Here is a 27,588-nt window from a genome sequence, read left to right on the forward strand (position 1 = left end):
GCCTGTATCCGGGATCTTGTCCTTTCGGTCATGACCCAAAGCTCGTGACCATAGGTGAGAGTAGGAACGTAGATTGACCGGTAAATCGAGAGCTTCGCCTTGCGGCTCAACTCTTTCTTCACCACGACAGACCGATACATCGACCACATTACTGCAGAAGCTGCACCAATCCGTCTGTCAATCTCCCGTTCTATCCTTCCCTCACTCGTGAACAAGATCCCTAGATACTTCTCCACTTGAGGAAGGCACTCTCCACCAACCTGAAGTGGGCAAGCCACCCTTTTCCGATAAAATTCCATAAAAATTACGAACAGAACCGGCGACAAAGGGCAGCCCTGCCGGAGTCCAACATGCACTGGGAAGAAGTCTGACTTACTGCCGGCAATGTGGACCAAGCTCCTGGACCCAGGACCCCATATTCCCGAAGCACCCTCCACAGGATGCCGTGAGGGACACAGTCGAATGCCTTCTCCAAATCCACAAAACACATGTGGACTGGTTGGGCAAACTCCCATGAACCCTCCAGCACCCCGTAGAGGGTATAGAGCTGGTCCAGTGTTCCACTGCCCGGACGAAAACCACACTGTTCCTCCTGAATCTGAGGTTCTACTATCGGCCGTATCCTCCTCTCCAGTACCCTGGCATAGACTTTCCCGGGGAGGCTGAGAAGTGTGATCCCCCTGTAGTTGGAACACACCCTCCGGTCCCCCTTCTTAAAAAGAGGGACCACCACCCCGGTCTGCCATCCCAGAGGCACTGTCCCCGACCGCCATGCGATGTTGCACAGGCGTGTCAACCAAGACAGCCCCACAACATCCAGAGACTTGAGGTACTCAGGGTGGATCTCATCCAACCCCGGTGCCTTGCCACCGAGGAGTTTCTTGACTACCTCTGTGACATCTGCCCGGGTGATGGACGAGTCCACCTCTGAGCCCTCATCCTCTGCTTCCTCAATGGAAGACGTGACGGCGGGATTGAGGAGATCCTCGAAGTACTCCTTCCACCGCCCGACGACATCCCCAGTTGAGGTCAACAGCTGCCCACCTCTACTGTAAACAGTGTTGGTAGGGCACTGTTTCCCTCTCCTGAGGCGCCGGACGGTTTGCCATAATCTCTTCGAGGCTAGCCGATAGTCCTTCTCCACCGAATTCCTCCCAGGTCCGAGTGTTTGCCTCCACAACCACCCGGGCTGCAGTCCGCTTGGCCTGCCGGTACCCGTCAGCTGCCTCAGGAGTCCCACAAGCCAACCAGGCCTGATAGGACTCCTTCTTCAGCTGGACGGCATCCCTTACTTCCGGTGTCCACCACCGGGTTCGGGGATTGCCGCCTCGACAGGCACCGGAGACCTTACGGCCACAGCTCCGAGCGGCCGCTTCGACAATGGCGGTGGAGAACATGGTCCACTCTGACTCAATATCTCCAACCTACCTCAGGATCCAGTCGAAGCTCTGCACAACAGTGAGTGACCTATCCCCGACCCGTAGGCGCAGGGAAACGACCCTCTCGTTCACCGGGGTAAACTACAACACATGGCGGCAGAGCTGGGGAGCTATAAGCAAACCCACACCAGCCTGCCGCCTCTCACCATGGGCAACTCCAGAGTGGTGAAGAGTCCATCCTCTCTCAAGGAGTGTGGTTCCAGAGCCCAAGCCGTGCGTAGAGGTGATCCCGACTATCTCTAGTCGGAACCTCTCAACCTCACGTACGATCTCAGGTTCCTTCCCCGCCAGCGAGTTGACGTTCCACGTCCCTAGAGCTAGTTTCCGTGTCCAAGGATCGGATTGTCGAGGCCCCCGCCTTCGACTGCTGCCCGATCCTCTCCGCACCGACCCCTTATGGTCCCTCCTGTAGGTGGTGAGCCCATTGGAAGGCGGCCCCACGTTGCTCCTTCGGGCTGTTCCCAGCCGGGCCCCATGGGGAAAGGCCCGGCCACCAGGCGCTCGCATACGAGCCCCAACCCTGGGCCTGACTCCAGGGTGGGGCACCGGCTGCGCCATACCGGGCGACGTCACGGTGCTCGAAATGTAACTCATCATTAAAGGGTTTTGAACCGCTCTTAGTCTGACTCGTCGCCTAGGACCTGTTTGCCTTGGGAGACCCTACCAGGGGCATATAGCCCCAGACAACATAGCTCCTAGGGTCACTCAGGTACTCAAACCCCTCCACCACGTTAAGGTGGCAGTAATGAGGTAGTAGTAGTACAGTAGTACAGTAGTAAAATAAAAGAGGAGACCTGTTTTGGTGCAGTTTTCAGCCAGCGTTCTTTTGCCGTTTTTGAGGCTAGAGTGAATTTTTATGCGTTCTATTGTCCTGCCTAATACTACATTAAAAAGGAACACGTCGCTATCTAGCTTAGCTGATCGCCGGCCGGCACACCACAGGAAACTACTTACCCTCGTAGTTGTGCAGATAACTCAATACGTAGAGCTTGAATCCCTTGTTCCGCTTGCTTGTTGGAGCAGGGGACCAGGCATCAACAATTCAGTGGACATCACTAATGCTTATTTTAGGCAGGTCTTGGAGACAGAAATTTTGGGCGACACGGGTGATCGCCTTAAGTATACAGGAAACTGATATGCCGACATCTGGCTAAAGTGGAAGTTCATCCATACGCTTGTGCACAGAGCCTATTGAAGTAATCAAAAAGTAATAATTCTGTAATCAATCAATATCTGTAATCAATACATAAAACAATATTTTAGTTGGTAACGTAACAGATTACAGTTACTGTTTTACCTACTTTTTTCTCCCCAACTCTGATAAGTAGTGTGATCAGAATCAGACCGGCTTGGCAGCCTGCTTGAAGGAAGCATTTGTCAATCAACCATTATACATCCGCTGTGGAGTTGCTGCATCAGGGCTGTACATTTTTTAAATTAAATTGTTAGGGTAGAAATATGTCGGTAAAGTCAATAAATAATCCAATATAAGATTGCTATCAATCTTCCAGTTAGTTAACACATTTTTTACTGAATGTGATATCTGTAATGTTCTTATTAAATAATCACTTCACATTGTAGAGTAATATTATTCTAACTTTAGATTTTTGTTTGGCTAAGTAGTGGTATGTGTGGATATTTTTTTGTAAGCCTAAATGGTGGTTTTATTTGTGTTGCTGCACAGTCTCCATACGAGGCAAGAGAGGTGCACCCTGTGTGTGTGTTGACAGTTCGGAAGAACATACCTGATGACGGTAAAGCAAATTGTTGGCTGACTGGCTTACGAATAACATAAACTGTATTTTAAATGCACTTAAGGACTGGAGGTAAAAATAGCAGGTTTTCAGACACTGACCTGATGTGCCGTTATTTACAGTAAGCAATCTGCTCAATATAGGTTTAAAGATAGTGGCTGAGCCAAAATGAGTATCTTTTCTCTATTGTTCTGAACTCTCTGATATAAAAACTTGAGTCTATTCATTTAAACAGTGACTTCCTGGTAGGCTGCACACTATGCTACTGATATGCTGTATTTGAGTCATCCATCGCCAGGACGACCTTCACATTTCCTGCACAAGTGGAACACCCCTTTACCGTCAGCCTCAGGCCCTTATTCCAACAGTTGTATTGTGTCTTACAGCACAAGTGCCTTGCATTTAGACAATTTGAGTTAAATTTTGTAATTGTTGAACTATAATTTTGGCTTGAATGTTTCATATTGAAAATCTATAGATACACCCCCACAAAGTCTTCACAATTTGTTTCCTTAAAATAATAGTAATATGAAAAGGGATTACATTTGCTTAATAAAAGATGCATCCAACCGACATTTCAAAATGAACACCCCCACCGCACCAAACATAAACAATTTATTGACCACAATATATGACATATATTTAGAGCTCTATTAGACTGGAAAGTGGTGTTAGATCGGACACAGTTTTGTTGAAAATTATTTAGGTCAGATTCAGTCTCACACTACAGCAGAATAAGTGTACCAGTGGCAGCATTTTAGACTATCTGACCACCCTACGCCATCAAGCAAATTCTAGTCAGGACAACACATTAGAACATACTTAACTTCTTATAAAGTGATTCTGACATGTCTTTAGTGTCACAATAAGCAATTGTCTCTTCTCAGATGTAAGCACTTAAGAACTCAGTATTGGCAAACGTGCTGCAGCTTAACTTTGTTTCGGGAGATTATGGTATGCTACTTTTCTTTGGTAGCTTATTACTGGTGGCTAGTGAAATTAATAGCAAACAAAAAACTATGAAGATTACCACTAAGACAGGTCAGCAAGTCAGATGGTGCCCCATGGAATGCAGCTTAACTCTTTCAGATAATATTTTTTTGTATTAATGTGTGAACATTTTTGCACCAATAATACAATTCAACACTGCATGATAGACTGCATTCAGAGATTTCAACCCTGATCCTCAATCCATGCATATATAGTAGATCATCATAAATGTGGCCTATACAATTTCATTACTATGCTTCGATAACAGATATAATTTGCTTCTATAATAGCTGTTATGAGATCAGCCAATTGTATATTTTGAGAACTATAGAGAACCATTTACTTTTCTGAACTGCACAACATTTAGATTGAGATTCAGAATGATACAGTTGTTGTCTTGTTTGTCTGCTGTCTACATGCACAAACATCAAAGGTCCAAAAGAGCTTGCGTGAACTTTGCTTTGGTCTGATAGGTGACACTCCCATGAGACACTCTACTTTACCAGAGCTCAACTGAGAGGATACAACCAGCGCCAGCCTAGCTGTTTTGGGTCCCTAAGCAAAATGTTATCCCCCATAGCTGTTGTTGGTGGTCGGGGGCCCCCGGCCAAGTAATCGCTTATGGTGTTTATGCTTAGAACCGGCCCTGGATACAAGAGTGGGTGCTGAGCTATGGTGAGGATGTATTGAGTTGTGCTTACAAGAAGATGTGGTAGACAAATTCTCAGTCCCTGGATGAAGCCCATATTGGAATGATGACAGGCTGTCTATAGCTGAGTTGGGAATCATGTTGATCACATGATGGAGAGGCTGACATCAGGGCAGCCACAGCCCCTTATTGTGGATTGGATCTGTTTTAGTGTCTGTGGTGGACTGTGGCCATCTCCATCTCTTAAAAAGTAAAAATGTAAGTTTGGTGGCACAATAAACCTACTAAACAGTCATCTTCCTTTGTTTCCAATCTTTGTCAGTGAACTCAAGTCAGCTTAGTACTTACCTGGATGGGTTGTGGTTAGGTTTTGCTGTGGGCTCAGCATCACTTGGAGTTAGGTGGAGGCAAGTTTTGACAGGACAGGAGTTTGGCTAGTTATCCACCACATTGTGAACCAATAGGTGCACTTGACCCCTACTATAAAAACCAATGTCAGTTTTCAGCAGAGAAGCCAAAAGGAGTGAACCAGGCTGGCAGTGTGACCAACAAAACTTGGAGGTCTCGCATCTAAATGGCTTCAGGGTTCAACATTAACGATTTCCCACTGCCCTGGGGCCATTAAGACCTAACGTTGGGCCAGCGGACATAGACATTCACGGGCCAGTGCTCATTTCTCCATTTATATTCACAGTACCGTATTAAAACATTTGCTTATCATCACTTGTTATGCATTAAAATGTGTCTGTACTGCTTCTTCTCCCCCTCCATGTGCTACAGTACCGGTGTGGTCTTTTAGACCAATAATATTCGATGGCTGGTCTGTTTTGACCAGTCATAGTTCACAGTGCATTTGAGAGCGGGAACCAAACATGGCATCACACGAGGCAAACCGAATGCGATCATTTTTGTTATTGTGGAAAGAACAGTTTCCTTGGGTCGAGAACAATAATGGCAAGGGTCACTTGTTCTGCTGTACATGTTGTGCATTCCCGACGAAAGTCGATAAGGAAGTGTCGTTTTTCAAGGGAACCAACAACTACCGAAAATCTACTCTTGTGGGTCCATGTTGTGCAGCATGTTGTGTGTATTGCGGCTTAACGGCTGCTGACAACCCTGTGACTGCACCAATGAATGTTTGCCTGCTCAGAATGAATGAGGTGCGCATAGCCAAATTGAAAAACAAATTAGGACCGCCTATCATGTTTTGAAGAGGGAGAAACCATTCGCAAACTACGTCTAAGACATAATCTGTGAATATGTATAGAGAAAACATACGGACAAGGCTTGTCGACAGTAAGTGTCATGTTCACCACGCCTGCCTAAGCGCTTATTTACATAGGAAATTCCCTCATTACTTTGTTAGGTTTTATCACCTCAATGTTATTGCTACAAGGCTTGCTTACGGTGTGATATGACGTGGGAGGGAAGAAGGTAAGAACTAAGAACTACCTACCGTAACGTGATTGACCTAGGTTTCCTTTTAGCCTGTAAGTTTTTTATACTGCTGCGTGGGTTAGGAGCCATAGGCCATTGGGCTAGCTTTAGGACTGAAACCCATAGTGTTTTGTACCAATTGACCAACTTAAAGGGAACGTAAGGATAAACATATATATATTTTGTATATTGCCGCTTCTCCTATGCACAAAATCAAAGCGGCAATTATTTATATATTTTTTAAATCTTCTGGATCTTCTGGATTTTCTTTTTTATCCCATATGTCTCACCTTTAACAACATTGTTCCAAACAGAATGAAGGATAAACATTTGGAATAAGGCTGACTTCCATCAAAAACAGTAAATATGTTGCCGTAATAGTTGTGCATGGTTGTTATAATTATGTTCAAAATAGTTGACAGTTGAAATAGTTATAAAGGTACAGTATTAACTCTATGGTGCAAAGACATTCCCAGTAAAGATGTTCTGATTGTTTGAGATATTTTCGTTCCCTTTTATAGTTAGTTGGTTGTATAGATTGGTAGAAAATATATTTATCTTGTGAACCCATAAAAATCAACAATAACATTTTGGGCAAACATTTTGTGTTTTTGCTTATGCCTGAGTGGAATTGTGTCGTTCTGTTAAATTGTAATATTTCCTAACAATCGGCTGTTTTTGTCCATATGGGATACCCTGAGGTTCAGGAGCTCCTACGAACAGTGTAATATGTAGAGCCGCAGATACAGATTAAGCCTAACACTGCATTAAAAAATCTAAATTGAAAATGGTCCATAATGTTGTTAAATTATTAGACCAAGACAGAAAAGAACAACTATCAGTTATACACTGATATAGCCTAACTGACATTTTGTTTTCAGGGGTTGTTTCTGAACCACTTGAGCTGTCTCTCCACTGATGCCTACCAAGGTGACTGAGTTTGTTCTTTAACATCTGTGAAGAAGGAAGACCCCTGATAGGTCACTGACTCTCTGGACTCTAGGTTGGAGGGCTTGCCTTATCAGCCTCTGCACACACAAACACAGAGGCACGTATTAAGCTCAACTTTGTCTGCCATAGAAAACATAGTGCAGCTCTCCTGTCTTGCTTGTCACTCAAGGCCTGGATTGAAAGTTTCTGAACTTTGTTTGTGGGTGTCTAGCCAAACAAATGACTTTCAAACTATGCTGAGGCTGTTCCTTCAGAACCCCTAACATTCTCTGTGTATTGATGTTCTTGGTTTTCTGTCTATAGGCTAATGATTGCTTCTGTGGTTGACATTTGAATACAAACACAATAACATTCCTCTTTAACCAATGCCTGCTATTTGTGGTTACCAGAATTGGTATCTTAAGTCAACATCTCAAAGGAATATGATATTACAGCAGTACTACACTGGAATCTACACTATATTCTGATCATGTTAGGAAACAGTGTTGTCCCTAGAGTACAAAAAGGGCTTTCAAGAGACAATTGACATTAGGTAATCCGCCCTGCAAGCCTTAATAGTGGCTTGTTTATGTTCTGTAGTAATTTGACATTTGCTTCAGTTATTAGTTCTTGAGAAGCTTGATTTGTGGTCAGGCCGGAAGGTTTTATTATCCAATGTTTTTGTGTATTAGGCATAAACAGAATGGAAATAAACAGTAGATATTATAAGCTGAACACTCGTGTGGTATTCAGCCCCCCTGGCGATATAGGTTTATCCACCAAGAAACAAATACTATCTCCTAACTGATTGTTTTCTAGTGACCTGGATTGTACCGGTATTGCATTCTGTCAACACATTACAGAATCTGTTTCCCCGTTTTGTGAGAATTGGGCTTTGTTTCTCACAACACATATATTTCATCTGTTACTTTCTTCAGACATATGTTGAAAGTGTCGGGAGTCACAACGCTGAATTTCCTTATTAATTTTCAATTGTGCTTTTTTACCTTTTTTCTGGGAAATACAAACTGAAAATGTTTATTTTTAGACTCGAAGTGTTAAGATTGCTTAACCCTTGTGCGCCCCTCAAATGTACTACTTTGGACACCTTCATGGACAAAAATGTACACGTACAATAAACTGACATAAAATATTTATACATTAATATTTTTTCCAGCTTTTTTTCATAAATCTCTTAAACAACTTGAAACCTGCTCAAAACAACCAAACATTCAATAATTTTCATTATTTTAACCCTTTAAATGCCAGCTTGATTGTTTGAATTACCACATTATTTATTACAAAAAATCATTAAAAACATTATATTTTCCATATAATAAATAGTAGGGGCATGGGGCTTTGGTGGTGATTTGAGTCTTGGATATGTCAAAGATTTGCAACAAAATTGATTTGATTGCATTAGTATATTTTATGTACTGCCAGATACTCCCTCTGGACACCTTCGTGGACAGAAATGTGCCATTGACTTCTATTAAAAACTTTTTTTTTTTTTTATCTCACTGCCATTAGAGTATAAAACCATGCATTCTGTAATGTAAGCATTTCATTTTGATGAAATTTTGACTGTATTCCATCACACACACGCACGCGCGCGCACACGCACGCACACACACACACACACGTATGCACACACACGCACGTGCACACACACACGTGCACACAAAAACTCTTCTACCAGATTCAACCATTTTTCCATTGTAGGCCAATGGAAGAAATTATTGTGTGGGTGTGTGTGTTTGCGTGTGTGTGTGGTGGAATACAGTCAAAATTTCAAATATCACTACTTTTCTTCAAAATGGAATGCTTACATTACAGAATGCATGGTTTTATACTCTAATGGCAGTGAGATAAAAAAAAATATTAATGGAAGTCAATGGGACATGTTTGTCCACAAAGGTGTCAAGAGGGTGCAAAACTCATAAACAGAGTATGAAAGACATGAAAGAGTTAAAGACTTTGGATTTAAAAAATGTAACATGCCCCTAGCTGCAACACAGACAAAATGATCCCCAAATAAATAAAAAAAAGTTAGAAAAATGTACAAAAATGCCAGAGGGGCGCACCAGGGTTAAGAGATTTTCCTGTGTAATTTCCTGACAATTGATTCATTTGATTTGACTTATTCAGCTGGGAACAGACAATGATAGGCGTTATTTGGATAATACACAAGAGAGAGGCATTTCTTTTGGACATATTCAAGGAAATTGGCCACAGTTCATAGCAGCTGGTTGGTTGTCACCTGAATTTCTTGCTAAGCCATGTCATTCTCCATGTTTCTGAGCACTACAACAGGATGTTTAAGAATTGCCAAAGCAGCACTTCCTGTAGACACTGATACGGCACCAGGCCTGTGGTTGCTTCTCTGACTGTTAGCACGATAACCAGTTAGCACCGACTAGACAATGAGGAAATGCTCGTAGGATGTGTTCACTTTACTCCGAAAAACAGGATATCCAGTTGACACCCTATATCAAGTAAAATGTCCCTCCTCTTCATCTAACCTTTTCAGGCTTCATCGCAACTTTATTGGTGTAGGTGGTTTTACCATGGCCTGAATCTCCATATTGTAAGCTACAAGCCAGAGGAGTGTAATCTGCACCACCCCTTTCCCTTCAAAGTTCAACATGGCCACTGCTTGATCTAGCCTACCTGAGCCCCCTAAAATAATCCTGCTAATGCTGATGTACAAAATGGTAATGTGAAGCCCACGGGGACATTATAATTGTTTTAGGCGTTTGTTGTTTTAGGTGTCAGTAATTTTTTCCTAAGATTTAAAGAATCAGTGTTGATCATTTTCTTGATATTATTGTTATGTTTAGAGAGATCTGTTGATTAACTAAGAGGCTTGTTTGGGTTGGAAGTGATACAACAGGTTGAACTTTGCTGTCTAGAGGAGTTAAAGGCTAATGGGTGCTAAATGAGCAATTTGCAAAATGTAAACAAAACCAACTGAGAACAGCTCAGCTCACTAATGAGGTCCAGGTTTTCTCCGTGTTGATATTTTGGCCAAAACTGGGGCAGAATATGGGAGGATATTCTTATCTAATCAAAATCCTGCATTTTAGTTTTTCTGTTGCAATAATGTTTTTTCTCCCTTTCACGCCCTAATGAAAATGACTTATCTTGAGGCTTTTCTGCCTTTACATCCTCATTTGGTGGCAGGTCGGAGCTGGTGCTCTAGCACAGTGATTTGTCTATTGCCTCAGTTCACATTCTGCGGCAGAGATACTCTGGCATGAGTTCAGGAAAGCCCATTTTGCCCTGTTGTTTTCATTTAGAATACCAGGGCAGCTCCATTTCACCAAGACTCACTGTGGTAGCTTTAAGTCTGCATGGAAAGTCCCAGAAGAAAAACTGAAGGAAACTTCTGTTGTGTTGTTTTATATTTCTGTGTTTTTCAAGTTTTTTTGTATGTTTTTTTGTACGCCTATTGGCGCTTGATCACTCCAAAGGAAGCAGTATCACAAATTATTACAGGAATGCACTGGTCTTAAATCTTGGTCTGCACGTTGTTTTATTTTTTAGGTCATCACAAACTCACCTAATTCATCCTTTCATCCAAAACTGAATAAGGAGACACAAAAATCCTTTCCAAAAGTTCATCTGATTCTAATGAAATAATTAAATGGCCTCAGTGCCAAAATAATTTTCCTTAAAAGTGGTCTCTGCAAACTGAAAGTTCCGTCATGCTGCAGTGCTGAATTTACCCCATACAGTTTAAATCAAACCTCAAGTTTCTTTTTCAGAGGTTAACTCACTTAACAAAAAAACTGCCCACTACAGGGCTTGTTAATCACCGGTCTCTTGACCATAACAAATGTGTTTACTCCAACACCAGTTGAGCCCTGCCTGGATGCTCTTCCAGTGCCAGGGCTTGACCCCGTTCTACACTGGAGGAGCAACAGACAGGCAGGCAAGCAGGCAGCCTCACGCACTGCACGTAGCAGGATCATTAAAATACAGCCTGTCTGGATGGGCTCCAGTTGCTGACACGCCACCGCTGAGTTAAGATCAGTTCAGACACTTTTCTCTCTAGGGGTGGTGTGGAGTCAGAGAGCAGAATGGGAAAGCATTCTCACTCAAACACTCTCCCTCCCTCACATTGAGGCATGTTGACATGGACGCCCTTTCACGCATGGACACTGTAGCGAACCGACACTCACGCAGAAAAACGTGTACAGAGTACACACCCACACACACACACACACACCCATATACAAACTCTAAATGCAAACACCAAAGTGAATTATCTGCCTTAGTACCAGTTATGGCATTGATTCCCACACCATGTAAGAAAATGTATTCAGTCTCTCTTGTAAGTCGATCTGGATAAGAGCTTCACTGCTAATGTATTACATAGTTTTTTGTTTAATGCACACCTATTTGCATGTATGAGTAGTGGCACAATACATATCAGTTGCATGATAAATACATGGTCTTTCTCACATTCACTTGCGGCAATGCGATGCAGACATTTTAATTGACAACTTTGTGGCTGGCTTTTCTCATGCAATTAACAAGGAAAGTGTTTTCTTGCATTTTTCTAGGTTCTTGACTTATGATAATAAGGTTTGCGTCATAGTGATATGTTTTTATCCGGGCACCGCCTGTACCGTGCCAAAAACCCTCTGACATGCACCACCTCCCCCCCTGCACGTTCACCTGCCCGCTGTTTGACAATGGGGGCCCTTGAGAAAATCGCTCTTGCACAGCGCTGATAGAGGTGGCACAGCCTATCATGGCATGCGAGGCATGACCGCCAAAAGCCAAATGACGCAGTGCAAACCCCCCACCCACTTTCCGGGCCATCCCACTCCGACTAATCCCTACAACTCTGACGCACGACAGCCCTTCTCCATCTCTTGTCCCTCCATCTTGCACACATATCCTCGGTGCTCGGAGCAGCGTTTGCTTTGTCCTGACTCGTCTTTTGTTTTTATTGCCTTTGCGTGTGTCCATGTTTTCTCTCCCTTTTTTGAGCTTTGCTCACACCAGCCAACAGGAAGTGCAATGACGCTTGACATAGTGGGGTGTTGACTATGGGAGCTGCTGGTTGCATCTCAGAGGTTACTTGACTCCTTCTCTGAACCAAGGGCGAGCGAGGCAAGATCTAGGTGTAAAGCTGGGTTCCTGATGAGCTAAACAGAAACATTTTAACAATAGAAATGGGGAATTTCTTCCGGCCTTGACATTCCCCTACATGTGACAACCAACTGTTCTATTGTGGAATAAAAAAAAAAGACCTTGGTTATCACCAGCTAGGGCTTCCGCTGCATAGCATGGACTCCACGCAGGCAGACAACCACATGCAAAGGCACAGTCATCCAAAGTTACTGTGTGCACACACAAATACAACACATACAACTATGACCACCGACACCACCTAGCAACACAGATCATTGGTGACATATGTGACCCCACACCTCCTTTCCTCTCTTTCATTTCCTTCTTTTGCGTGCGGGCGTCTCCTAAATAATACGGTCAGGGGTTTTCCACCCTCCTCGAGCCCACCCCCCCGACCCTGAGAGTTGATTTACACCCAAGGGAAGTTACCCTGGCTGAGAAAAATGAATGACCTTTCCCCCTGTCCTCATTTCTCGCCTCAATCCTCTGTTCTCCCACCTCCACCTCCAGATGGAGAAAAGATCAGAAGGCCTTCCAGGCCACAAATAAACAAGTACAAAGAGAGTGTATGGTGTCTTATGGTATTCCAGCGGTTTAAATCGCCATTTCCATTTCTCTTATACTGCTGCAGCATGGGTTTGATTCCGGAATACTGGTATTTCAGCACACTATTATCCGCTTTGTCACCTCTGTCGTTAAAACTATAGAATGCTACAGAATATACCGCTATTACTATCTTTGTACAAAACATAAGGAACAGGACTTGACAGGAGACGTATGCAGACTGGAGTCTGTTTGCACACTTTAGAAGTGAATGGTAACATATTTGTAGCAGATTTTTAATTTGATACTACTTGCTGCCCATCCAAATTTAGCCCATGGCTTATAAAATGTGCATTAAACAAGCAAAATGCTAGATTTTTTCCCCCTTCTTTGGCCCAGTCCTATGTCCACCACCAAAAGGATGAGTTTGTGTATAAAAGTACATCAAAAGGATGTTTCTATGTGGATACCGGCAAATATTCCCACCCAAAGTGTAAGTCACACATCCCTATAAGTGTTTCTCAACAGGGGCGTTCAGAGGCCAATGGCTGGAAGCAATATTTTGGAAATGGGGGCGTTGAGATGCCCTTGGGGGGCATTTGTTGTAAGGTGAGTTTACACCAAAGATTCATAACAATACGTATAATAAGTTTAAAGTTTCAACAACTTGCAAAAAACTGTAGTCTGCAGCATTAAAACCTGCCAGTTTACACCATAGTGATGGAAAGTGTGATTCTTTCTACTGACTCGGATCTTGTCAAGTTGTTCAGAAAAACGTTTGAATCTTTTGAGTCATTTTGTTGATTTGAGTCAGTAATGCTTATTATTTGCGAACGTAAATCAGTAAAACATAAAACAGCGTTGGGTAGAACTCTGCTGACAGTCATTCAAATGAACAAAACAACCATTCTATTGAACGATAAAACTGAATGAGTCCGTCATTCACTAGTGTTTGTCACTTACTGAGTGACTGACTGACTGAGTACACCTTGTTAAATAGCGTAGCGATTAGAGAACCAGCCATGCAAACTATAGGTCCCCGAGTTTGTATCTCCTCGCATGCAAATGAAGTACGCATTATGAATTATTCTGTATAGACGAAAACGTTGTGGGGTAAAACCTCCACTATCTACACTATAATAAGCCTGAAATAAGACAGTTTACGGTTATTTTGCAACTGTTTCTGGTGGATTTTCGAAGTACACATACGTGCATGTGTCATGGGTCAGGATAGACAAACACATTTTAACGTAACATACAGTAGTTGTATACGGTTATATTGCGTATATATTGCGTTTTTGGCATGGAAACGTTAATCTTCAGTGTCGCTAGATATTGCTCAATTCTTATGATTATTCCTAAGACGTTATTAGATACTAGTAAGCCTATTACTGGCTAATAAGCTGTTCAAACAGCCAGTGACAAAAGCTAACAGTTCATAGACACTATTTGTGGTGGAGGTAAACTTAATACGTTTAACACAATGCTCAATAGTGTTTAGCGACTAGTGAAATGCGTAATGCTATGGCATTGAGGTTAATGACAGTGCCTCTCACTTGGTAGACTCAAGTTCGAATCTATTGTGAACAACGACATTTATTTATTTTATTTCCATGATTCTCTCGTCGTTTCACTTGATGAAAAAGTTAGTTATCATCGCCATTATTGATATTTATTGTTCATGAATGCAAGAAAAAAGTATGTTGTTTTGCCATGAAAGAAAAAAATGCGTTCTTATACCATGAAATGAAATAGCTTTGGCAGACATGCTAGCAATTACTCAATTCACATGACTAGTCCATTAAGTTAGTATATACTGGTAAAGCCTATTACTGGCTAATAAGCTGTTAAAACGGCCAGTGACAAAAGAGGATTTGTACAGGATAGACACAAGAGGCTATACTGACACCCCTCGAACGTTGAGCTCTGTGGTGTAGTGGTTAGCGACCCAGCCTTTCACATGGACGACAGGGTTCAAATCTCAAGAGGGCAATGCTTTCTATTGCGGGCCGGCTGTTTACTGAGACAAATTCTGTGCTTGTTTTCATCTGTGTTTATCATGATAAGTAATCAAATAACTATAATAATTATTATTGTCTGCCTTCAATTATCAGTTATAAACATGTCTTTATGATGTTTGTGCCTTGATCTATTTTTTTCTGCAAATGTACATAGACATTGATCAGATAACTGAGCTGGAGGACTGGGTAGGAAGCAAATGATCATGTCGAACTGCACATCCCTATTACGCCACTATGACTGGATAAGACCGTGTATCGTAACTCTTCTTCTCTTCAGTGTTTCTGTCAGCGTCTTGTGGTGCAGCTCCGTGCTGCTTTTGTGGGAACGGGACGTCAGTGTATCATCTATAAAATTTCACCCACATGGCTTTTACTGTGTAAACTCTAGATAACGGATGCTGTATTTATTGGTATAACCTGTGGAAGAAGATGCTTTCTCTTAAAAGCGTTAATTTCTCAGAGGGATACACCGTGAATCGCAGTGGTTACACATTTACACGAGGGATATTCCGCTGTCAGACTTCCCCAGAAAGCAACTTAGCATCCAGCATCCAGACGCACAATTAAACCCTATTCAATACAAGTGGCTTTGTTGACATGACTGCAACGCAACCAAGTGCAGGGCTCTCACTGACATTCAAAGGTTTTTAACTCATTTCCTTTGAAAGTTAATCCTTATGCTTTTACCCCTCTATAAGTACCAGCTTGTTTTCCGTTTGGAACAATTAATAAGAATGATTATTTGGCATTTCTGATTGGCTGTTGTTTAATTAAGATGTGAATGTTAAATTGCTAGCTGTTTCTGATTGGGGGTTGGTAAGGGACCTGGACAATGGACCGGGGTTGAGAACCACTGTGCCTGTGGTGTGACCCAGAGATTGATATAGTACAGCAAAAAGACACTTGTAAGCAAATGGTTCTGATCTCTAATTTCTAACACTTGTGGTAGAAGCCAGACCCATTACACAGCAAAACAACTTGGCTACTTCAATTAGTTGGTTCCCTTTTGATTCAGCATAGCAAGTGTGTCAGTTGGCCTTTCTACTAATTGTAAATAACCAGTTCCCTCTTTGTTTGTGACACAAGCATAATATTTCAAATGTGCTTGGAAAGCTGCAGAATTGCTTTTTACCTCTAAGATGTTGAAAGTTATTCCAGGCTACTGTTGGACTTCAAAGACATATATGGTCACCCAATTGTCCTCCTAACATCATTCTCCTGTTCCTTTTCAGGCAATGGTGGCCTGTTACCCAGGGAAAGGCACTGGGTATGTACGTCATGTGGATAACCCTAACGGCGATGGGAGATGTGTCACATGCATTTACTATCTCAATAAAGACTGGGATGCAAAGGTACGTCAAAACACTGAGCTGAAGACAAGGATTATGCACAATATTTTGCCACCTTTTTTTATAATTTTCTATGACTAACTCCAGCGAGCAACATTTGTCCAATTGCATATTTTTGGGGTTGTAAACTTGTTATCTGGTTAATGAGACGTCACTGGGTACAGAGTTCTTTTTCCAGACAAAATGAAAGCAGAATGGTAAAAAAGTCATATTTTGGTCAGATTTTAACCAGTGAAGATGACTTATTCTGGACCCTATTCACTGGGAACAACCCAGTGACTTTAAGCATTGGACTTTTAATGCTGTCAACATCCACTATTCTCTCTTTAGTCACCCACTAGAGTTCCTGCCATTTGTTCAGTTCAAGTTCCTTTCTCAGGAGCTGTACAATCAGATGGTTTCAAACGCCAACAATCAGAGAAGTTTCCTACAAAATAAGTTTGATAGGCTTTTCTAAGGCCAGCCAACTTCCCTTAAGTTCGCTGCTCTTATTGCTCATCTAAATCTTCAGTGTGTCAATACCAGATTGACAAAAATGTAATTTCATTCTGAAATAAAGATTAAATTAAAGATCTTGCAAATGTAGCTTACTGTGGTTTAGCCATTGATAAAGAAGAAAAACCCAATTTGCTAAACATTCTAAATATATGACTGAGTGCCGTCTACGTCAAACAAATTACGGGAACAACTACACTGTGTGCACAATTATTAGGCAATTGAGTATTCTGATCGTATTATTATTTCTATGCAAACTTTTCAACTCCAAACCATATAAACTTGAATGCTCATTGGATTTAATCATTTTCAGGTGATATGTACTTGTGTAATGAGGGAGGGTGTGGCAACAGTGAACAACACCTTATATCAAGGTGTGCATAATTATTAGAGCTTCTTGACCTCAGGTAAAATGGTCGAAATAAACTGCCTTTCAGGCGGATGCAACACTCTTGAAATAGCTATACTAATGAGTCATGACCACTGGACACTCAAATGTTTTGTTGCGAATAGTCAACTGGGGTGCAAAGAATGCATGGAAAAGAAAAGATGCAAATTAACTGCAAAAGAAACTTAAAGAACTTACCAGGAACCCGTTATCCTCCAGCGCCACAATATTCCAGAACTGCAACCTACCTGGTGTGTCCAGGGAGTACAAAGTGTCAAGTGCTCGAGACATGCCCAAGGTCAAGAAGGCTCAAAGAAGACCGCCACTGAATAAGATTCACACATTGAAGCGTATAGATGGGGCAAAGAAAATCAAAGGTTTTATAGACAGATGCAATGAGAGTGACTCCAGATGGACGGGCCTGTGGCTGGATTACTAATGGACACAGGGCACCACTTCGAGTCAGGAACCAGCCAGGTGGAGGATGATACTGGTATGGGCTGCTATCATTATGAATGAGGTAGTTGGATCTTTTCGGGTTGAAGATGGACTGGAACTCAACTCCCATACCTACTGCCAGTTTCTTGGAGAAATTATTTTTGTAATTTGGTTGCCTAATAATTCTGTACACTTATGTATTCCCCTGAGATAGATCAAAACTTATTTTTCCTTAGTTAAACTTTCAGGTTTGAGGTTCAGTGATATTTTGGATAGACTGAGTGCATTATGTTTGTTCAAAAATAAAATACATCTTGAGGAAGATGATTTGCCTAATAATTGTGCACGCAGTGTAAAACACACATCAGGTCTCAATTAACAAAATATATTAAAGATCAAAATCTTTACTGTACATTGTGTAATTTGTTGAGAACATCGGTCAATGGAAACCAACATCAGCAACCAATTGAGGGCTGGATTCAAAAGTAAACAATTGAAATCAATGGCTGTTTCAACTTGCGTGAATTTCATAATGGCAACTCATACTGTGACTCAGTAATGTGTATGGCCCAAACATGCCTGTATGCACTCACGACAACATCTGGGCATGCTCCTGATCAGATGACCGATGGTGTCCTGTGGGATCTCCTACCAGACCAGGGCATCAGTGAGCTCCTGGGCAGTCTGTGGAGTTACTTGGTGTTTCAGATGCACTGATACATTACGTCCCAGAGGTTCTCAGTTGGATTCAGGTCTGGGGAAGGTGAGGGCCAGTCAATGGCATCACTGTCTTCGTCATCCAGGAACTGCCTACCCACTCTGGCCACATGAGGCTGGGCATTGTCCTGTACAAGGATGAACCCAGGGCCCAATGCACCAGCCTAAAGTCTGACGATGTGTCTGAGGATTTCAACCCAACCTTACAGCAGTCAGTTCACTTGGCTAGCATGTAGAGGTCTGTGCAACCCTCCAAGGATATGCCCAGCACCAAACCGGTCATGCTGGATGATGTTGCATGCAGCATAATGTTCATCAAGGCATCTCCAGACTCTTTCATGTCTGTCACATGTGCTCAGTGGGAACCTGCTCTCATCTGTGAAGAGAATGGGGCACCAATGGTGGACCTGCCAATTCTGGTGTTCTCTGGCAAATGCCAATCGAGCTGCACGGTGCTGGGCTGTGAGCACAGGTCCCACTAGAGGACAGCGGGCCCTCATGCCAACCTCATGGAGTCTGTTTCTGACAGTTTGGTCAGAACCATGCACACCAGTAGCCAATAGGAGGTCATTTTGTAAGGCTCTGGCAGTGCTGTGGCCACCACCTGCAAGGCCATTTCCTTTTTGGAGGTGATCTTGCTGTTGCCTCTCCAGTGCTCCTGTTGTCACTTTCATTTGCACCAAAACAGGTGACATTAATTCACAATCGCTTATGCTCCCTAACTGGCCAGATTGATATCCCTGAAGTCTAATTGACTTGATGTTATACTGTGAAAATATATTTCCTTCATTTTTTTGAGCAATGTATTTAGGGAAGAAAAAGTCAGCTGGTATTCTGTCTGTAAAGGAGTGACCAGCACATCCACTGGATCTCAACCTTATTGAGCTGTTGTGGAAGCAGCTTTACTGTATGGTACATAAGAAGTGCCCTCAAGGAAGGTTCAGCCCAATCAATCAATCAATCAAATTTATTTATAAAACCCTTTTTACATCAGTAGTTGTCACAAAGTGCTTTTACAAAACACCCGGTCTTGAACCCCAAGGAGCAAACAACAGTAATGTTGATCTTGCGTGGAGCCCCGGATCGAGGGAGATTATCAGTGATCTTGTATGTCTTCCATTTTTTTATAATTGCTCCCACAGTTGATTTCTTCACACCAAGCTCCTTACCTATTGCAGATTCAGTCTTCCCAGCCTGGTGCAGGTCTACAATTTTGTTTCTGGTGTCCTTTGACAGCTCTTTGGTCTAGGCCATAGTGGAGTTTGGAGTGTGACTGTTTGAGGTTGTGGACAGGTGTCTTTTATACTGATAACAAGTTCAAACAGGTGCCATTAATACAGGTAACGAGTGCAGGACAGAGGAGCCTTTAAAGAAGAAGTTACAGGTCTGTGAGAGCCAGAAATCTTGCTTGTTTGTAGGTGACCAAATACTTATTTTACCAAGGAATTTACCAATAAATTCATTAAAAATCCTACAATGTGATTTTCTGGATTTTCTTTTCTCATTTTGTCTCTCATAGTTGAAGTGTACCTATGATGAAATTTACAGGCCTCTCTCATCTTTTTAAGTGGGAGAACTTGCACAATTGGTGGCTGACTATTTTGCCTAATCGAAAACAGGAGAGTCTAGACCTAACATTAGCATAAATCACTGGTATAGCCCTGGTACCGGGGTAAAGCACCAGTGAAAATGCAACACATGTTTACCATTTTAAAAGGCTATAAACCTGGCCTTCTAAAGACTAGTTACGTATCCGACATATTAGCAATTATGGATTCTATTACAGGTTCAATATGTCCAGAAACAAAGAACTTTCTTCTGAAACTTGTCAGTATATTCTTCTTCTGTGAAATTAAGTCTAATCCATGCAAGAAATTGCCAAGAACCTGAAGATATCCCTTCACAAAACAGCTCAAACTGGATCTAACAAGAATAGATAGAGGAGGCCCTGGTGCACAATTGAGCAAGAGAACATAACTATTGGAGTGGCTAGTTTGAGAAACACACCAAACAGGTCCTCAACTGGCAGTTTCATTAAATAGTTCCTGCAAAACACTAGTCTCCATGTCAGCAGTGAAGAGGCAACTCTGGGATGCTGGCCCTTTCTTCCTCTGTCCAGTGTCTGTGTTCTTTTGCTCATCTTAATCTTTTATTTTTATTAGCCAGTCTGAGATGTACTTTTCTTTTGTTAATTTAATTTCTATGCCTAGAAGACAATATTACTAATACTGTCTGATTCATGAAATTCCTTTCTTTTTAGGAGAGATATAAAATAATCAAACATGTAATTTGTCTGAATGAACTAAGATGTTCCAGCTTCATAACTCTTGTAGAGTAGGTTAGCTTCTACCTGTACTTGGTCTAGTAATAGATACATCAAAAAATCAAGTGTATTTATCTATGAATAATTTAACTGAGGTGGATTTCAATTTCATAGATGTTTTGCCATATAATTAAATTAAAATGCTATAGCCCGTGTTCTTTCTTCGTATTCTGATGTTTCATAAGACATTCAGTAAAGACAAGCCAATTCTTCTTCATATAAATTGTCTAAAAAGGCCTGGCAGTTCTACGGTTATTAGCTTACTGATGTGACAGTACAATCGTTATGCCTTGTTCACATTACAACATACATAATACGTTCTATGCACTGATTCAGGCTGTAGCAGCATGCAGCGGACTGCAGAGAAGACAGCGCAAATTTTTAAAAGTATCATGTGTCTGTTTTGTAACAGAAACTTCAACTGCTAGGGGGCCTTTTGATTTATCTTCTGTTGGGACAGTTTTTAAATGAATGACATCTGGTGCAATGTATTGGAGTGCATCATTTAATGTGAATGAGGCTTTAGTCTTGTAACAGGTGTGATGGCTCATCCGTCTCTCTCCTTGGGTTAATGTGGAGTAATTATCAGTAATTTGTCGACTTTAGCTCATATTAAATATACTAATTACATGTTCTTTTTTCAAATGCAATTTTTATTATTAATTTAAGAACACAGAAAAAAACTAACAGAGGAAATAAATTAATAAATGTAGCCTTAAATGATTAAATATTAGGCTTCTTTGATTTGGCCTCACAGAGCGGCCTTTGCTGTTACATCGAATCCATTCTCTACAGCTAATAATTCTCAAGGATGTTCTGTAGCTAATACTTTCCATATGCAAAAACGAATTAGTGTTTTTTGGTTTTAACATACAGCCTACATCAAAACAACTTATCGAAAGTGCTCACAGCAAACAGGAGAAATACATTTTAAACTGTAACCACATAGACGGTCATTTTCAATAGGTCATTTGGAAATAGTTATTTTTCATTCAGAAGTGCATTGACTGTAACAGCCCAAATATGATGGAACTCTATAAACTATTTTCTGACTGTATTCTGCTATAACACTCAAACTATATTAATTAAACCGACCCGTTTCACAAATATAGATGTGGGATGGATACAAGATTAAATTGCCTAATTGGTGACGATATTAAAAAATTAACTGTGCAGCACTTGGTTAGAATTCATAATCCAACACTCACCTAAAGGATTATTAGGAACACCTGTTAAATTTCTCATTAATGCAATTATCTAATCAACCAATCACATGGCAGTTGCTTCAATGCATTTTGGGGTGTGGTCCTGGTCAAGACAATCTCCTGAACTCCAAACTGAATGTCAGAATGGGAAATAAAGGTGATTTAAGCAATTTTGAGTGTGGCATGGTTATTGGTGCCAGACGGGCCGGTCTGAGTATTTCACAATCTGCTCAGTTACTGGGATTTTCACGCACAACCATTTCTAGGGTTTACAAAGAATGGTGTGAAAAGGGAAAATAATCCAGTATGCGGCAGTCCTGTGGGCGTAAATGCCTTGTTGATCCTAGAGGTCAGGGGAGAATGGGCGGACTGATTCAAGCTGATAGAAGAGCAACTTTGACTGAAATAACCACTCGTTACAACCGAGGTATGCAGCAAAGCATTTGTGAAGCGACAACACGCACAACCTTGAGGCGGATGGGCTACAACAGCAGAAGACACCACCGGTTACCACTCATACCCACTACAAATAGGAAAAAAGAGGCTACAATTTGCACAAGCTCACCAAAATTGGACAGTTGAAGACTGGAAGAATGTTGCCTGGTCTGATGAGTCTCGATTTCTGTTGAGACATTCAGATGGTGGAGTCAGAATTTGGCGTAAACAGAATGAGAACATGGATCCATCATGCCTTGTTACCACTGGCTGGTGGTGGTGGTGTAATGGTGTGGGGGATGTTTTCTTGGCACACTTTAGGCCCCTTAGTGCCAATTGGGCATCGTTTAAATGCCACGGCCTACCTGAGCATTGTTTCTGACCATATCCATCCCTTTATGACCACCATGTACCCATCGTCTGATGGCTACTTCCAGCAGGATAATGCACCATGTCACAAAGCTTGAATCATTTCAAATTGGTTTCTTGAACATGACAATGAGTTCACTGTACTGAAATGGCCCCCACAGTCACCAGATCTCAACCCAATAGAGCATCTTTGGGCTGTGGTGGAACGGGAGCTTCGTGCCCTGGATGTGCATCCCACAAATCTCCATCAACTGCAAGATGCTATCCTATCAATATGGGCCAACATTTCTAAAGAATGCTTTCAGCACCTTGTTGAATAAATGCCACATTTATCAGCAGTTCTGAAGGCGAAAGGGGGTCAAACACAGTATTAATATGGTGTTCCTAATAATCCTTTAGGTGAGTGTATAGGCCAGACCCACCTGAAGCTGCACATTCTTAACTATCCTTGCCAAATACTTCTCATTACTGCTCCAATGGCCTCAGTTTAAAAAGAAAATCCAGTTCATTTTTTTAGTGAGGCCTACTACATTTCATTGTCAGGTGTTATACAGTGGAAATAAAAAGTCTACACACAGGTTTAAAATGACAGGTTTTTGTGATGTAAAAGAATGAGACAAAGATAAATCATGTCAGAATGTTTTCCACCTTTAACGTGAACAATTCAATTGAATATCAAACTGAAATCTTTGACGGGGAAAAATGAAAAATAAAAACCATACAATAACCTGGTTGCATAAGTGTGCACACCCTCTTATAATGGGGGATGTGGCTGTGTTCAGAATTAACCAATCACATTAATTAAATAGAAGTCATTACACACCTGCCATCATTTAAAGCGACTCTGATTAATCACAAATTAAGTTCAGCTGTTCTAGTAGGATTTTCCTGACATTATCCTTAGTTGCATCTCAGAGCAAAAGCCATGACCACAGTGAGCTTCCAAAGCATCTGAGGGATCTCATTGTTGAAAGATATCAGTCAGGAAAAGGGTACAAAAGAATTTCCAAAGCATTAGATATACCATGGAACACAGTCAAGATCGTCATCATCAAGTAGAGAATATATGGCACAACAGAGACATTACCAAGAAATGTTACGTAAAATGGATGTCCCTCCAAAATTGATGAAAAGACAAGAAGAAAACTGGTCAGGGAGGCTTCCAAGAGGCCTACGTCAACATTAAAGGAACAGCAGGAATTTCTGTCAAGTACTGGCCATGTGCTACAACATCTCCTGTATTCTTCATATTAATGGGCTATGGTGTAAGATGGCAAGACGGTAGCATTTTCTTACAAAGAAAAACATCCAAGCCCGGCTGAAGTTTGCAAAAACACGTGGGAAAATGGTCTGATGAAACCAAAGTTGTACTTTTTGGCCATCATTCCAAAAGGTAAGTTTGGCACTAAAACAACACTGCACATCACCCAAAGAACACCATACCCACAGCAAAACATGGTGGTGGCAGCATCATGCTTTGGGGCTGTTTTTCTTCAGCTGGGTGGAGGGAATTATGAACAGTTCCAAATACCAGGCAATTTTGGCACAAAACCTTCAGGCGTCCGTTAGAAAGCTGAAGATGAATAGGAAGTTCACCTTTCAGCACGACAATGACACAAAGCACACATCCAAATCCACAAAAGCATGGCTTCACCAGAAGAAGATTAAGGTTTTGGAATGGCCCATCCAGAGTCCAGCCCTGAATTCAATTGAACATCTGTGGGGTGATCTGAAGAGGGCTGTGCACAGGAGATGTCCTTGCAGTCTGACACATTTGGAGAGCTTTTGCAAAGAAGAGTGGGGAAATTTTGCCACGTCAAGATGTGCCATGCTAATAGACTCAAATCCCAAAAGACTGAGTGCTGTAATATAATCAAAAGGTGCTTCAAAAAAGTATTAGTTTAAGGGTGTGCACACTTATGCAGCCATGTTATTGTGAGTTTTTTATTTTTAATTTTTCTCCCTCAAAGATTTCAGTTTGTTTTTCAATTTAATTGTTCACGTTATAGGTCATTATTAAAGGTGGAAAAAGTTCTGACTTTGTCTCATTCTTTTACATCACAAGAACCTGGCATTTTAACAGGGGTGTGTAGACTATTTATATCTGCTGTATAACATGGTGACCTAACCCTTCCGGTTCAGGCTTAAGTTAAAAAACGAATCACACCATATCTAAATAAGAAATTAATAAAGAATCAGTCGTGGCTCTTTCAGAGGCAGAGAAACTGCTCAGTTATGGCAGGCCTCTTTTAAATATATATTTATCACTTGGTAAATATCACTTGGTAAATATCTTGGTTAGTGTGTGTGTGAGATCAGAACAAAGCAGTGGTCAATAAGTATCTGTTCACAACTAAAACATATTATTATAATAAAGTCTATACAAAAAAAATATTGTAATGATGTGACTCCACAGTCCAAATATTCACTCTTAAATCAACTATACTTGGTAAATCAGTCCAACAAAATGTCCACTCCTTCAATCATCAAAAACCCAAATCAAGTAAGCATACCCTCACCAGCCTAAAGAGAAAACTGTGGTGTGGCAACAATTAGTTGCATCTAACAAGGTTTTTTAAAAAGAGTTGAAAAGAAAAGAGTAAAGTAGCAGCATTCTGGGTAGTATTATTGAACATTTAGATATGGCAAGTATGGCAGTAATATAAATAACAGTGTTAACCAGCAGCAATTGGTAGAATGATTGAATATTATAGATACATGAGTGCAATAAGCTAATTAATGGTGGCATAGCACACTACAACTATGTAGTGAGAATTTAAAAAGAAAAATGTATACACTTCAAAACTATAAAATAAAATAAAAAAAAATATGATAATATTATTATTGTGCCATTCTCTACTAAAAGTGCTACAAGGGACACAGGTCTAAACATTACTGCCTCGCTTGGAAAGTTTATTTTTTGAAACCGATATGTGCCCAATGTAAAATAATAGCTTCTAATTCTTAAACTCCATAGTAATTATTTCATTTCTAACGGATAAAAAATACTATTATTGACTCATTTACAAATCTGTTTCCAAATAAGTTGGGATGCTGCGTAAAATGCAAATAAAAACAGAATGCAATGATGTGCAAATCATTTATCCCTATATAATTGAAAATAGTACATAGACAACATATACTGAGACATGTTATTATTTTTGTAAAAATACATACCCATTTTGTATTTGATGCCAGCAACACGTTTCAGAAATGTTGGGACGGGCATGTTTACCACTGTGTTGCATCACCACTTCTTTTAACAACACTCAGTAAGCGTTTGGGAATTGATGAGACCAATTGCTATAGTTTTGAAAGTGAAATGTATTCCCATTCTTGCCTGATTTCAGCTGCTCAACAGTTCGGGCTCTCCTTTGTTCGTTTCATAATTTGCTAAATGTTTTCAGTGGATGACAGGCCTGGACTGCATGCAGGCCAGTTTAGCACCCAGACTCTGGAAATGGGGTTGTAATTGCCACTTTATTTTGTCTGCCTGTCTTTTTGTAAGAACATCTGATTGATTGTGATTCCACTGTTGTTCACACTGTATGTAAATGACAAAAATAAATGACAATACATTTTTATGCTGATACCCTTTTTCCTTAACCTAGTCTTTTCCATTTTACAATCTGGTTTACAAGTATTATAGGAGTTTACCCTCAGATGTTACGATAGTGATAAATTATATTTATGATTTTTTCTTAAACCTAAGAAATCTTGAAATCACTACTCTGGACAGTTCATTTGTTTTAATCTTTGTAATTGGCTTAAGTTATAATTTTTAAAACATTTGTGAATTGGTAAAGAAACTGTTTCCTTTACAGTAGTTGGGATACTCATACATTTAACAGTTGAAACAAAATAGTCCAAGCCTCTTTTATGTTTTATATTTTGGATTATGGGAATATTATCAATAAGCAAGCAGCAGCTTCTACACTTAAACCATTAAAAGCAGGTTTTCACTGTGCCCTTTGATTTATCTCGTGACAGTCTTAGGACTCATCAGTTTGTTTTGTATCAAAAGGTGGAATGGGCCTCTGTATTGAAAGACTAGAGAAGCGCTCTCCTGAACCATATGTAAGTGTGATAATAATATGCCAAAGGTTAGTGTGTGTGCAGCTAGGAATCCCCTCCCATTTGGCAAAAGAGATGGGAGATTCCCCAAGTTGTTGTGTATTTTGTGGTCACGAAATGTAAAGATTATTCTGTTTTATTTCATTTGTATGTTGACTTTGTTTGCCAAAGTATTTGGTGCTCAGTATTTGACTTTTCTGTGTACATAATGAAAAAAGGCTTGAGTGTTTATGTTTCATTTATTTTCAAAGCCTAGGACTGAGGCTGAAATGTATTGTTGGCAGTTTTTCAGTAAACTGTTCTCAGTTAATAACTAATGATACATAGAATTGTTAAAAATATTTGTTCAGTGTTTTGCGTATGTGATGTTTTGTCACATACCGTAAGTAACAATTAGTGTACAACAATTAAATAAAATTACAGAAATCCCAGGAAGATTTTCTTGAGTGAAAAAAATAAATAGTACAATAACATATTGTATGTGTATACAGTTTCTTATAAACCTCATTAAATAAGAAAATGTAGAAATATTTTAGAAATTAATAGAAATGGTTGCTCCTAAATGTGTAGACTTATAACCCCCACATTGAGTGTATGATACCTGTACACATTTTATGATTACAGTTTCTCAATTTTCCAATTAAACTTGAATTCAAACTATCTCTATCACTTCATTACATCAGCAGAATTCATGTTTCCATCAATGAAAACTGGTTTTGAAGGCTCTGAGACAATTGTGACCAGAAGAAATTAGAACTCAGTGTATAATTAATGCTGCAGAAAAACACTTGTAGCGAGTTCAGCTGCTTTCATTGATTATAACCACAACAAGTCTCCCTCTATGTTTTATTTTTATTTTACACTGAACATTTGACTCCCCAATGAAT

At 40.7% G+C, this 27,588-nt stretch overlaps 1 protein-coding gene across 3 annotated transcripts in view; it reads left to right on the plus strand.

The window, feature by feature from the left end:
* egln1b (egl-9 family hypoxia-inducible factor 1b) overlaps positions 1 to 27,588 on the plus strand; it is a 52,698-nt gene that overhangs the window by 14,136 nt on the left and 10,974 nt on the right. For 2 of the 3 annotated variants that reach the window (NM_001303856.1, XM_013135413.4), the window contains 1 exon segment: positions 16,141 to 16,260. In NM_001303856.1, the coding sequence (NP_001290785.1) occupies positions 16,141 to 16,260 (120 nt within the window). 3 annotated transcript variants of the gene reach the window in all.

This window comes from Esox lucius, chromosome 9 (genome assembly GCF_011004845.1).
Source record: "Esox lucius isolate fEsoLuc1 chromosome 9, fEsoLuc1.pri, whole genome shotgun sequence".
In the NCBI taxonomy this organism is placed as follows: Eukaryota; Metazoa; Chordata; class Actinopteri; order Esociformes; family Esocidae; genus Esox; species Esox lucius.